Source organism: Triticum urartu, chromosome 5A (assembly GCF_056163025.1).
Source record: "Triticum urartu cultivar PI428250 chromosome 5A, HENAU_Tu73, whole genome shotgun sequence".
NCBI classification, from domain to species: domain Eukaryota; kingdom Viridiplantae; phylum Streptophyta; class Magnoliopsida; order Poales; family Poaceae; genus Triticum; species Triticum urartu.
The window spans coordinates 572,714,470-572,727,954 of NC_141877.1; the positions used below are offsets into that span (position 1 = coordinate 572,714,470).

At 46.8% G+C, this 13,485-nt stretch overlaps 2 protein-coding genes across 3 annotated transcripts; both read left to right on the forward strand.

Moving 5' to 3' along the window:
* Positions 1 to 195: 195 nt before the first annotated feature.
* Positions 196 to 3,163, forward strand: LOC147972974 (uncharacterized). Its single transcript, XM_087524520.1, has 3 exons — positions 196 to 1,432; positions 1,763 to 3,006; positions 3,089 to 3,163. The coding sequence occupies exons 1-3, from the start codon at positions 196 to 198 to the stop codon at positions 3,161 to 3,163; spliced, it is 2,556 nt and encodes an 851-aa protein (XP_087380646.1).
* A 3,425-nt stretch (positions 3,164 to 6,588) lies between these two features.
* LOC125510663 (uncharacterized) lies at positions 6,589 to 13,204 on the forward strand. 2 transcript variants are annotated; one of them, XM_048675906.2, is made up of 5 exons: positions 6,589 to 7,299; positions 8,514 to 8,734; positions 9,232 to 9,468; positions 9,621 to 10,356; positions 10,875 to 13,204. In XM_048675906.2, the coding sequence occupies exons 2-5, from the start codon at positions 8,720 to 8,722 to the stop codon at positions 12,851 to 12,853; spliced, it is 2,967 nt and encodes a 988-aa protein (XP_048531863.1). In that variant the 5' UTR covers positions 6,589 to 7,299; positions 8,514 to 8,719; the 3' UTR covers positions 12,854 to 13,204. The 2 variants fall into 2 exon arrangements, with proteins under 2 accessions (XP_048531863.1, XP_048531864.1); XM_048675907.2 differs by lacking the exon at positions 6,589 to 7,299 and having other exon boundaries at positions 9,296 to 9,468.
* The last annotated feature ends 281 nt before the right edge of the window (positions 13,205 to 13,485 follow it).

Genomic DNA, 13,485 nt, shown 5'->3' on the forward strand with positions numbered 1-13,485 from the left:
AGCGATGGTAGGGCAGGAGGTCTAGTGATGTTCTCGAGACGGGGGATGGATATGACAAAACTCGATGTAACGAGCAATTTTATTGATGTCATTGTGGATGATGGAAGGAAGTGGAGATGTACATGCTTTTATGGAGAACCGGCTAGAGAAAACAAACACAAATCTTGGGAGTATCTACGATCACTACATCAGGTCATGGATATACCATGGATGGTCTTTGGAGACTTTAATGAGATCCTATTTGCTCATGAGAAAGAGGGGGGAGCGGTGCGGGAGCAGCGTCTAATGCAAGGGTTCAGAGATGCTTTGGCTGACTGTAACCTGGATGATATGGGAGCATTGGGGGACAGTTTTACGTGGAGCAGAGGACGGATAAAGGAGCGATTGGATAGAGCAGTGTGTAACTCCCGATGGAATATATTGTTCCCGCATGTGGGAGTGCTGAATGGTGAAATGACAAAGTCGGACCATCGACCCTTGGTGGTGAATACTGAATTTTATGCGGAGCAGAGCAGGCCAGGGGGAGCGAAGCGAAGGTTCGAAGCAAGATGGTTAAAGGAGGAATCGGTGGAGGAGGTAGTAAGAACGGCGTGGCAACGTGCGGAGATGCTAGGGATTGGGCCCTTTAAGCCAAAGATTGATGTTGTACACGTAGAGTTGCACAAGTGGGATAGAGAGGTGTTGAAGAGACCGCAGAAGAGGATGGCGGCCCTCAAAGCAGAGCTGGAGGACCTGAGGAGGGGGCCGGCTACGGATGCAGCCATAGACAGACAGAAGGAGATACTGCTAGTCATTGAGAATCTATTGGAACAGGAAGAAATGGAGTGGGTGCAAAGAGGCCGAGCTAACTGGCTAAAACACGGGGATAGAAACACAAGCTTCTTTCATATGTATGCCTCAGCTAGAAGAAAGAGAAATACTATAAAGAGTTTACAGGATGAGAATGGAGTGGTGCAAGAAGGACAAGCAGAGATGGCGAACATTATACAGGCGTATTTTACTAACTTGTTTACTTCGCAGGTGAATATACCGAACGAGGAAGTAATACAAAAAGTGGTTCCCAAAGTGTCGGTACAAATGAATGAGGCCCTTTTGGCGCCGTTCAATGAAGAGGATGTGCGTCGAGCACTTTTCAGTATAGGGGATTTCAAGGCCCCTGGACCGGATGGATTACATGCGGCGTTTTATAAGCGGTTTTGGAGTATGATCAAGGACGATCTGGTGAAGGAAGTGTTGGAAGCTATAAACACAGGCAAGATACCTGAAGGGTGGAATAGCACAACTATTGTGCTGATCCCTAAGGTGGTTGCACCGACCAATATCACACAATTTAGACCGATTAGTCTATGTAATGTGGCCTACAAGATCATCTCCAAGATGTTGGCTAATCGGTTGAAAGGAATCCTGCCGGAGATCATTAGCCCGACGCAAAGTGCATTTGTTCCCGGGAAATTGATCACGGACAATATACTTATTGCGTATGAATGCATGCATTCCATTAAGAGGAAACAAGGAAAGTCAGGGCTCTGTGCGGTGAAGTTAGATATGCATAAGGCATACGACCGAGTGGAATGGTGTTTCCTGAAGAGGATGATGGAGAGGTTGGGCTTTGATAATAAGTGGGTATCGTTGATTATGGCATGTGTTTCAACAGTGTCATATAACGTGTGTTTCAACGGGTCCAGTACGGAGGTGTTTACCCCTTCGAGAGGATTAAGGCAAGGAGATCCTCTATCTCCTTACCTATTTTTATTGTGTGCAGAGGCTTTGTCGAATTTGCTGCAAAGGGAAGAGAACAACGGTAACCTTGTGGGGGTGCGAGTCTGTAGAGATGCACCGCAAGTCTCGCACTTACTCTTCGCGGACGACTCCCTAATTCTGATGAGAGCCGACGCGGCTAATGCAGCATGTCTGAGGGAGATTTTGGATGCATACTGTGAGAGCTCAGGGCAGCTGGTTAGTGATGCTAAGTCCAGTGTGTTCTTTAGCTCGAACATGCCAGCGGAAGAGAAGGCGGTGATATGTCAGAACCTGTGTATTTTTACAGAAGCCATGAACGACAGGTATTTGGGATTACCAGCAATGGTGGGTGTGGATAGGTGTGAATCTTTTGAATATCTAATTGAACGTATCAACCAGTTGGTGAATGGATGGAAGGAGAAGCTACTTTCCACGGGAGGGAAGGATATTCTCATTAAGGCTGTTGCCCAAGCCATGCCAGTATTCGCGATGTCGGTGTTTAATATCCCGAAAAAAGTTTGCAAAGGGATGACGGACGCCATATCAAGGTACTGGTGGGGCGATGATGACAACCACAAGAGAATTCACTGGGCGGCTTGGTGGAAAATCTGCATACCGAAGAGCAAAGGGGGGCTGGGGTTTGGGGATCTACATAGTTTCAATCTTGCCTTGCTGGCCAAGAAGGTATGGAGATTGTTGGAAAACCCGGAGTCGCTGTGTGCACAAGTCTTAAGAGCGAAGTATTACCCGGACGGAAAACTTTTGGATGCAAAGATGAAGAGTGGGTGTTCTTACACGTGGCAGAGTATCTGTGCTGGGATTAACACCTTCAAAAGAGGTGCCATTTGGAGGATCGGAGATGGTTCTCAGGTTAATATTTGGTCTGACCCGTGGATTGCCGAGAGTGCAGATGGACGTGTAGTTACCCCGAGAGGAGCAAACTTGTTGTCAAAGGTGTCCGACCTGATTGATCCGGTGACAGGAGTGTGGGATCAAGAACTTGTTATGGATACTTTTTGGCAGGTTGATGCGGAGAGAATCCTAGCGATTCCGCTCGTGCCGCAGGGTATGATGGAGGATTTTGTGGCATGGAGATTTACTAAGAACAACATGTTTACAGTCCGGTCGGCGTATCATGCGGAGTGGGATCACCAGTTTGGACGATGGTTTGTGAGAACGGAAGGACAACAATCACAGCGTTACCCAGTTTGGGCGAAGCTTTGGGAGTCCTCATTGCCGGGCAAGATCAAGATACACGCGTGGAAAGTGATGCATGGGTTCATACCATGTTTCGGAGTCCTGGCAAATCGACATATTGCTATGCCCAGGAACTGTCCAATGTGTGCAGGCGGATGTGAGGATATCAAGCATGTGCTGTTTACTTGCACAAGAGCGGCAGAAATATGGAGGTGTCTACAGCTAGCGGGATTTGTGGAGGAGGCGTGTAATGTGGACAGAGCTGATTCTTCAGTTCTGGACCATATTTTATGTATGCCGACGAGAGGGAGCCTGCTTCCAGATGTGAGCGCACAGACATTAATCCTCGCCGGGATATGGTATGTATGGTGGGAGAGAAGGCAACGAGTCCATGGAGAAGAAGTTCAAACACCGGCTCGGTCGGCTTTGTCAATAGCAACCCTAGCTGCAAATTACACGCATGCAAGGAAGAAGGTCACGGGGGTGAAGAAGGAGGGATGGAAGAAGCCCATGAAGGGCTGTGTCAAGCTTAATGTTGATGCAACATTCCATGTAGAAACCCGCAGTCGGGGCAGTGTTGAGGGATGACAAAGGGGGATTCATAGCTGCGTCGAATGAAACACTTGAGCATGCGGCGGACGCGGCAACAGCAGAAGCATATGCCTTGAGACATGGGCTCCTACTGGCGCAACAGGTGGGCGTGACCAAGCTGGTGGTGGAGGCGGATTGTCTGGAAGTAATCCACACGATGAACTCGGGCGGATTCACGACGACAGGAGCGGCGGCAATTTATGCAGATTGTAATGTGTTGATAGTAGGTTATACTTTGGTGTCTTTCGTCCATTGCCCTAGGGAGGCAAACTGTGTCTCTCATGAGCTAGCTAGACTAGCGGTCTCAAACCCACTCTCGCTGTGGGTTGAGGAACCACCGGCATCTATTGTACAATGGCTAGTGGATGATATAACGGTTATTTGATCTAATAAAGAGGTCGAAGTTTCAAAAAATATTATACTACGACGAACTAATAAAGAGGCCGAACTAGGAATCAATCAAATCCTCCTTTGAATAAAATACAAGAGAAAATAATGTAGTACTAGTAATACTACGACGAACTAATCAATACTCTTGAGCCGGTCCCACCTGTGGGGGCCCCGCGGCCACCGTTCAGTAGTACAGCCAACGGTGAACCAACCCTCTGACTGGCTGGCCCCTGTCCTGCGCGCCGCGCCGTTCCGAGGCAGCCCCGCACGGGACGGGACAGGAAACAAACAGGCGATCCATCTGGTCCACTCCCACTCCACCGGCCCGAGGAATCCGAGGCCGACTGCCCATCACCCAAATCCAAAGCCGCCCGCCGCCGCGCCGGATCTCTCTCTCCCCGCCGGCGGCGGCAGCGGCCGTCGACTGTAGCGGCGTCGCGTGCGTGGATCGCGCAGGGGAATCCGAGCGTGTGGCCCCGCGTGGCAGGCAGGAGGACTGGCGAATCGTACCTTTTCTTTCCGCGGTTGGACTCGGGAGGGAGCGGGCGGTGGGGCCCTGGGAAGCAGGCTTTCGGGCGACCATTGGATCGAGCAACGCACAGGGATTAAAAGCGCTAATAATAACTGATTATTTTTTGCTCTGCTAGTAGTAGTACGAGTAGTACCGCTTTTAACCGTGACGAGCTTCTTTTTCTCTCTCCGGTGTGGTGTGATGCTTGTGCCCCCAGCCGGTTTGTTTAATTGCGTTTGGTCCTCTGGCGACCGGGCGGTGGTTGTAAAGCGTACACCCAGAATGCTCCGCACAATGATGGCCGTGCCCAGTGCCCAGCCTATATGTGTAATCCAAAATGTAGCTCCCAGGCCACCGCGCGTCCTCCTCGGATGAATGATAATTTGTTTGAATAATGTCAATTTTTTTAACATGCATTATAAATTTATAATACTGGTAAAATGTTGATTTCACAAGCTTTTTAGAACACATTTTTTTGGCCTAGGTCACGACGCATGCCATTTTCTCACAAGAATTTGCACTCAGATGCAAATAAAAAACATGGTTGTTGTGAAAAATAATAATAGTTTTTTCTTAACGTATTTATTTTTTTGTTAAAAATACTGGGGTGGCATGCCGAAATCGTAGGGTACCTCACTATTTAGCACGAATGTTCCTATATATTCTAGTAATATAAAGATAAGCAATTACTGAGTGGCCACAGGCCTGGAATACCATGCAAACATTTGGGCTATGTAAATCGCAATGAAGAGCGGGGAGGAGGAAGGAACATGAGATGGAAAATTGGATAACAAAAGAACCAGCCCGAGAGGTTAACGAGATGCCATACGGGTAATGTGGCTCCCCGATGACTTGGTATGTACGCTTGATCGGAGCGGTGTCACCTTGCCTTGATGCTAGTGACATAAGATATTTATAAGAGGACGAAGATTGTAGAATAGCAGCGCTAGATAATGACAAAGTCATAGGTGGGCGTAGGATGATGAAGGCAAAAGAAACGGATAACAGTGACGACGCAAAGAGCAAAAAACACACAAACACACACACACACATAGATGACATGATGAAGATGAGTGACGCGACAAAGAAGGCGGAGTCGTCCCACATCGCTCTGCCCCTAAGTCCTTGGAGCTAACCATCGCTCCGTACTCCTGATCCCGTGATATTAGCATGTTGTCACGCCAACAACCCGTCATTTAATTTTGAGACATAACGTAGAAGGTTGGTTGTACAGTTTAGGTATTCATTAACTATGAGATTTGACTAAACAAGTAGGAGTATTATTTGGCAAGCGGACGTTATAGGACCCAAAAGTACTTGCGCTAAACTGGTGCGACAAATCCCATGCCTACATATGAAAGTAGGTTTAGCACAATGAGAACACGACACAAGCAGAAGATGAACAATCAATAAGAAGATAACATACCGACATAACAAAAAAAAGATAAAAAAACACAGCAACACATTAACACATGCACTGTTCCCAGGCCATAAGTGCACACAAATACATTCAACATGTCCAACCACCATTACCAGTACGTGTACATACCACTAGAGTACTCCTTGCAGCAGTACTCGTCGAAAGGAGTCCAAGACCACCGCGTTGATACATTTGGCTGGCTGGCCAATGTGAAGGTCCGGACGGCGTGTACGTAGCGAGTCCACTGTCCAGGAGGAGATAAAAAAGGCAGCATCACGAGGGGAGGGATAAAAAGATGGCCGGTTTTGCAAGATTTGGAAAGGAGGTTGGGCGGTACTACTAGTATTTTTAACACTTGCTGTCTGTTACTTTCTCACTCCCTCCCCCCCACCGGGAGGTGGAAGCAAAGCCAAGGGTGGACAGATTCTCTCCCAAGTCCCAATCCCTAAGCTCGTATCCTCCATTACTCTAAACAAACCAACCCGAGGAAGGGAAAAAGAAATGAGCCGTCCTCATGATAACTGTCCCATGGGAAATCCGATCCCCCGGAATAATTATATCATATCATATCACGCACTTGGAAAGAAAGAGAAAAACGTAGTACCGCCGGTTGTCTAGTTCCACACCAGAATCGTGAGAGGGACAGCAGCCGGTGGCGATGCGGTGGCAGGTATAATATTGGGAAGGAAATGTCTGGGTTAGTGATTGATGAGAGAGAAAGCCGGGGGAGAGGGACAAGGGGGGGTGATGGGGAGGATCAGCATCAGGGCGGAGACGGAGAGGGAGAGGGAGAGGGAGGGAGAATATCAGATGTCAACAAATCTGCTGTCCTTGCGGCTCGTTTAGAGAGAGAGAGAGGGTGGGAGTACTACTACTAGAAGAGAAGGTGGTTCCATTCCATCCCCCTTCCTTGTTGCCCCAGAGGAGAGGAGAGAGGAGAGAGAAAGAGAGGAGAGAGAGAGGCCGGGCCAAACGACGCCAATCCAAAACCCCCAAAAGGAGCAAGGGAAAAGAGGGAGAGTGGGGAGTGAGCAGAGAGAGAACAAACCAAGATACTACATCCGCAGACAGTGGTTCGTTCGTCCGGGGACGAGGACGAGAACCCACCACTTTCTCTCCCTCTTCCTCGCCCTCCCTCCCTTCTCTCTTCTCTCCCTGCCCTGGCCCCCCCGACCGGACCCGTCCCGGATACGTCGGAGCTCCGGGTGTCCTCCGCCCCGATCGCCCCCCTGCCGCCGCCAGACAGATTTGCCTCTTTCTTTTCGTTGGTTCTAGGATAGATACATAGATAAATAAATATCCTGCCTTGGTTGGGTTGGGCGGGTTCTTGGGCGGCGCGGGGTTTCTTGGGGCATGGCCGTGGCGGCGGTGCCGGACAGGACGCTCGCCCGCCGAATGCTGCGGGTCGTCAGGCTCAACCCGCTCCAGCGCAGCGCCAAGAATCCCTGAGGTCAGAATTTCCTTTCTTTATCCTAGCTGGTTTGGTTCAATTAATTCTGCTCGCGCGCTGCCTGGATCGTGGAATCGAACTAACACAATCCAAAGGAGTGGTCTTGATTTGCTTTCCCCATGTGTTGGAGCTCCAATCCGGGGGCACCTGGGGGGATTGGAGCTCCGATTTCGGACCAATTTCACTCTGTCCGACGCCCCTGTCGCTGTCGCCGTCACTGTCCCTTCGTCCGCTCCTGGCCTCCGCCGCACGTCCAGATCCGGCCGCCCTCCACGCGACACATCGGCCTCGGCCACCGGCGCCGCCTCCTGCTCATTGCCGCCCCCCTCCTCTTGTCTAGATCCGGACACCTGCCGTCCGTCACCATCCCTTCTTCGCTTTCCTCTCTGTACTCCAGGCGTCTGGCTCGACTTTGGCGTCCAGATCCACTTCCCCTTCTCTTCCCACCTCCGTGCCTGTAGCTACCATTGTCAGTTCGTCCTGCGATTGCCTCAGTCTCCCCGTGCGTGCTTGCTCAAGTATGCCTGCCCATCTCTGGCCTTTATTTACACTTCTTATCATCCAAACTGGAGTTGGAAATGGGTTAATCTTCTATTTCCAAGACACTTCGTAATTCTCCCCTTTCTCAACAAACTGGAATTTTCCTTGGTGAAACCAAACATAAAACTTCCAAGTGGACGCAAATTCCAGTTCAACTGAAATTGGAATTGGGACTCTTTGTGTTATAACTTGCTTGTTGTAAATTTTTTTTGGGGCCTTTTATTAGGTTTCGGGGTTCTTATTTTCTGTTTTGGTGATTAGGTCTGTGTGACGTTTCAGTTGGATTGTACGCGAGAAGTCAATGATTGCATCTGCTGGCCATAGGTTTCTATTTTCCACGTTTGGTAAAGATGATGATATATCTCTTAAAAGAACTAGTCCTTAGGATTTTATTAAGTAGGTTGAACTATCGCCGGTTGACTCGTCTTCTCTCCTTTAGTTATTTCCTGCCCGATGAATTTAGAAACAAACAGGTGAGGTGCATATTCTATGCCATTATGGAATACAGTATATATTTAAAAGTTGGGCCTTTGGTGTTGTTTACTCTGTTGCTGTCTAGGTTTGTTTGATTATTGTAGGGGTAGTGAGTTTTTGTCATGCATTTTATCCATGATACATGTAGCATCTTGTTTCCCAGATCCTTTCTTATTACTCACTGCAGTATTTATTGGCAGGTTATTTCTCTTTAAGTGCCATTCAGATTGGGAGGTAGTATTGATTCACCTGAGCAAGTCAAGCTGTCCAGTTAGCTCAAAGCATTAAAGATTGGAATTTCACACGTGCATTGCATTCACACTGTGATTTCCCTTTGGTGTCCTGTGATGTGATGATCAGTGCTGGTTGCCGTCCGGGTCAAGGGGAATTTTAGCATGATTGCTACATGCTCATTGTTTTGGTAATTTATCAATGGGACCCCTAAATCTTTAGTTGTTTTTGTTTTTGTAAATCTCTGTTTGATATTACTTACTCAGCTGCTAGATTCTTAGCTCTTCTCAACTTGCTCCCATGCTCTTAAGTAAAATATCTTGCCGAGGATCTTAAAAGCACCAATTTGTCTGCACTGTGTTATTTGTTTGGGTGTTGCACTTGAAACAACCATTAGACAAGCAGTATGCTGTACGCTACTTGCGTTCAAGCTTGAATTTAATGTAAATAAATGTGTTTTCACATTATGATTGTCAACATGCAGGAAATAAAGTTGCAACATCTAGTTGACTTTGATGTTTCTCTTGCAAGCTCAACTTGATCTTTTTGTTTCTTGTTCAAGGCTTCAAGCAATGAATAATGCATGTTTGTTATTTGAAATATTTGAGGCTGCTATTCCAAAAGCTTTACCTTTCGCACCCCACTTTTGTATATAATTCAGCATCATTTGACTGGTCTGTTCAACAGACTGTAATACTAATGGGAGCTAAAGTGGAAGGTGAGAGTTACAATCCTGGATACTATGCTACAGGGGATCTGCACATGGACTCAAATGGTTGGTGCTCTCCATACTATGAGGATAGAACATCAAATGGACAGTTGTACAATGGCTTCATGACAAAGCAGGCAGATGGTTATTCAGAATACGACAACGAAACGCTAAAGCGCACAATGCTTTCACATGAAGCTATGTTTAGACAGCAGGTTGGTACCTTGGCATTAACTACGTAAACATCTTAATGCATGACAAGTTACAAAAAGTATAAACTGCAGGCACACAGCCGATATTTTCACTTCTCATTTTGTGTTTTTCTTTCTCTTATCTTGTTAACTGATTAACTGAAATCATTATCCAGGTTTATGAACTGCACCGGGTTTACAAAATACAGAGAGATCTGATGAAGCATTATGAAAACAAAGATGCATATGCATACCCAGAACTGGCAGATGCATCACAGACAAATTCGTCATCACAAGTTCAACCAAATGGCTCAAAGATGATATGGCAGATGCCTCTGGTGGCCAAAACATACGGAGAGGCTACTGTTGCAGTGCACACTGATACAAACCACTCCTTGAAGTTCCTTAGTGATGGCAGTGTCCTGCCCTCTCCAAATGGATTCCCCTTGAATGGTGTTGCTTTAAATACCAAGCAAGGCATTATTGACCTTGAGCTTCCAGCTGATCATTATATAGATGATGACAACACATCAGATAATAAGCCTATAGATTTCCTTGGATTAGATTCGGGTACAAAACCTCCGAATGGTGCAGAAGGCTTGGGGAGGTTCAATGATAATAGCTCAACCTCTGGTTTGCTGACTACCAATAAACCAGGAGGCTGCCATGTCGCTGACCTGAATGAGCCAATTACTGGGATGCATATGGGTGGAACAAACGGGTCAGTATCCAGAGGTCTCCCGTATACCTTGGAGAACTCTTGGCGCCAATCTGCAGTGAGATCAAGCACAGCTAACTTTGGTTTCAATAAAGAATACTCCAAAGAGAAGCATACTGACGAAGGAACAAGCTCAAATTTCCTTGATGCAAGTGCCAAACTAAGACAGGAGGAGAAACCATTGATTGATAAAGGTAAGGATAAGCTTCACTTAGTACACCTTTATTTGCTTCTTTTCTTGTCATGCTTATCTTTCTATGTTTACACAATAAATATCACTAGTACATGTATTTACTATATCTGTCGACGAAAAAGTCATTTTGCATTAAGAGGTAAGGGTTCACTATGGAATTTGGGGGGAAATGTGGTTACAACCTACCTTCATCCGTTATGTGACTTGGACGTCATGCCCTCCTGGTACCTATTAATACGTATTAGAAATAGCATTTCAACTGCATGTGAAGGTTTTTTCTGTCGCAGTGCATGTAGAACTCGCTTCCCTTAGCTGTGCATGTTGCATATCTGTTTCCGACCATTCTTTTTCTTTTTCTATTTATGCATGATGTGGCAGTGGACTACATTATTATTATCTTGAGTACTTTATCCTATGCTGTTTATAACCAATCTGTAGTTCTGTACAAATCTAGCATATTTGGTTACTGCTCTGTACTTGCAGTGTCCTTGATCCGCTATATTGCTTCAATTCTTTCAGGAAAACAAGTCAGCAACCAATCTTTTTTTACACCCAGATACAGCAATGCTGATCTGCAAAAATCCTTCAAAGTTGCTGATGGGAGATCTGCAACCAATGAGATTATTTACCATGGTCAAAACAGTTCAGTTGGATGGTTTTCAAAAGGTCCTATGGGAGCATCTCCCATCAATAATTTTGCTAGACCTGACCATCCACATCATTCAAGTATTGGTACACTTGTTGCTCCAATCTCCATTCCTCACATAGACCATCCTTCCGTCGCCTCTCCTATAGGTTCTTGCACAGTGGACCCAAGGAGCAGTGTTATCAACAATGCTTTCCAGCGAGTTCCAAGTTTCAATGGATCTTCAACTGTTAATTCATACAAGAGTCCTAGTGCTGTGACCCAAAGCATTGGACCTTCGATTCATAAGCTGAAAAGATTTGATAATTTGGATGGTAGTTACTTTGGCTTTCCACCTGATCCATTTTCCGCATCACGATCCAGACAACAGGTTGCAATTTCGAGCGAGTTGGAGCAAAGGAACTGCCTGATGTTTGAACATTCAGCAGCACGGCAGTCTCATGGGTATCCTCAGTCCACAAACGGCAAGGGCATAAAGAACTTTAATTTGAATGAAGCACTGTCAGATGGTCTGGAAGAGCTTGTAGAACGGGATCGGAGATCTGTTGGTAGTTTGCAGCATAGTAAAGGCGAGGGATCAGTATTTGGGATCTCTTGGCTAAAAAATAAAGCTACTTGTGCTGACCCAACAGGGCTGGAAAAGCAAAGAAAGATGCTTGGCCATTCCAACGGGACTGCAGCAGACACGAAAATCAACAATAACTTGACAGGAATAACACCGATTGTTTGCAATTTGTCAGATTCTGCCTCGACGTCCCTAGGTTGCAGAATTAAGATAGATGATGCTTCTGAAGGCATCACTGATAGAACTTGGCTGGTATGTAATAAGACTGAGGAGAGTACTACGAGACATTTACCACTTTCAAGCCAGAAACCCTTGGATAGAGATGGACAAGCTGCTGAAGGTGTTGTCAAGAAAAGTGGCGCCGCTGTAGTCAGAAATTTGTTTGATCTGAATGATGATGTACCACATGAAGATAACTCAGAGTCATCAGTAGTGTCACATGAATGTGATGTGGCGGCCTTACAGAACAACCATGCTAAGCGCACATTTTTGTTTGACTTAGAAGAAGTGCCAGCTTGTGAAGATGGTGCTGCCTGGACTTCTCAACAGGAATGCACACCTTCTGGCAAGCTTGGTGCATCCAAGGAAGCTGATATGTGTTTTCCATCCGCTACAGATGCAGCGCAGATTATTCTTGCGTTGTCAACGGATGTGCCGACCACCACAGGCACACCCGATGATATGTTGCAGTGGTTTGCAGAGCTCGCGATATCAAGCATGGATGACCATGCCGAGCAAGCAAAAGTCCAGGGTTGCATCGATAATTCCAGTGATGATGGTTCAGACTCATTTGAAGCCTTGACACTGAAGCTGGAAGAGTGCAAGACCGATGAGCGCTGGACCAGGACACCAGAACCACCACTGACAGACGATGACCAAGCTGTTTCAGCGGTGAACCTGCTGTCCAAGCCAAAAAGAGGACCGCAAAGGAAGCGACGGCAGAAGCGAGACTTCCAGAAGGACATCTTGCCCGGGCTTTCATCGCTTTCCCGGCCTAAGATCATAGAGGACATTCAGCTAATTGAGGGGTTAGTACAGGCATCTGGTGGATCATGGGAGTCGAGTTTAACCAGGCGAGCGCGCGGTGGGCGAACAAGAGGTAGAAAGCCCCGCAAAGACCAGCCAGCTACCGTAGAGATAGAAGCCGAGGCGAGCCCACCACCCTCAAAACCCGACTCTGTTGGCTTAGAAGCTGATGAAAGGGGCATGGTTAGCTGGGGGCGAACAACAAGGCGGTGTCGCAAGCCACGATGCCCATCGGGCAATAGCATCGCAGCTTCGTCCTGAACGACCTCTGATCCTGGTCGGTTTCGGATTCGGATTTGCCATCGAGATTGCGGTGGACTGGTATAAAGGTAAAAAGAAAAAAAAATCACAGCCATGAGTGTGCATACTCTGCTGGCCTGTTTGGCTGGCCTCCCCCCTCAGAGATTCCATGCCTTTTTCGGGTCGAAACATGATGTACATTTTTCTTCTATAATAAATTCTTAAACTAGTCTATATGTGACAATTTCTGTAACAGCGTTGTATTAAGCTGGGTCCAGGGCCTGAGAGGCCTGCTGTAATTCTTGAGATAGTGGCGAGGTACCTTGACTGGCCGGTACTTGGAAATCAAAGAGGCTAATCGGTGTAGTTCTATATAGTTTTATCATGTTTTGTTTTGTGTTTCTGTATGTAAGTTTTTGTGTTTCTGTATGTAAGTTGCTGCTTCATTTGGCTGCAATTTTTGCTTCGCGGCCTGTAGCTCAGCGCTGCCTAGTTGGAGTGGAGACTGGACACCACCGTTAAGGACTTGATCCCTTTGAGAAAGGAGAGTGTAAATGTAAACGAGCTACTGGCAAATATATATATCCAGCTCGAACATGACCTGTTGCATGCAACTGAACCTAAACAGCACCTACGCGGGCATTCAAATGTGT

What these genes read in the sequence shown, in the direction of transcription:
- LOC147972974 (XM_087524520.1), top strand. Translation starts at nt 196, where the DNA reads ATGGATATACCATGGATGGTCTTTGGAGACTTTAATGAGATCCTATTT. An exon ending in GATCATTAGCCCGACGCAAA is followed by an intron (nt 1,433 to 1,762) that starts GTGCATTTGTTC and finishes TATTGTGTGCAG; the next exon opens with AGGCTTTGTCGAATTTGCTG. An exon ending in TCAAGATACACGCGTGGAAA is followed by an intron (nt 3,007 to 3,088) that starts GTGATGCATGGG and finishes CAATGTGTGCAG; the next exon opens with GCGGATGTGAGGATATCAAG.
- LOC125510663 (XM_048675906.2), top strand. An exon ending in AAGCTATGTTTAGACAGCAG is followed by an intron (nt 9,469 to 9,620) that starts GTTGGTACCTTG and finishes ATCATTATCCAG; the next exon opens with GTTTATGAACTGCACCGGGT. An exon ending in GAAACCATTGATTGATAAAG is followed by an intron (nt 10,357 to 10,874) that starts GTAAGGATAAGC and finishes CAATTCTTTCAG; the next exon opens with GAAAACAAGTCAGCAACCAA.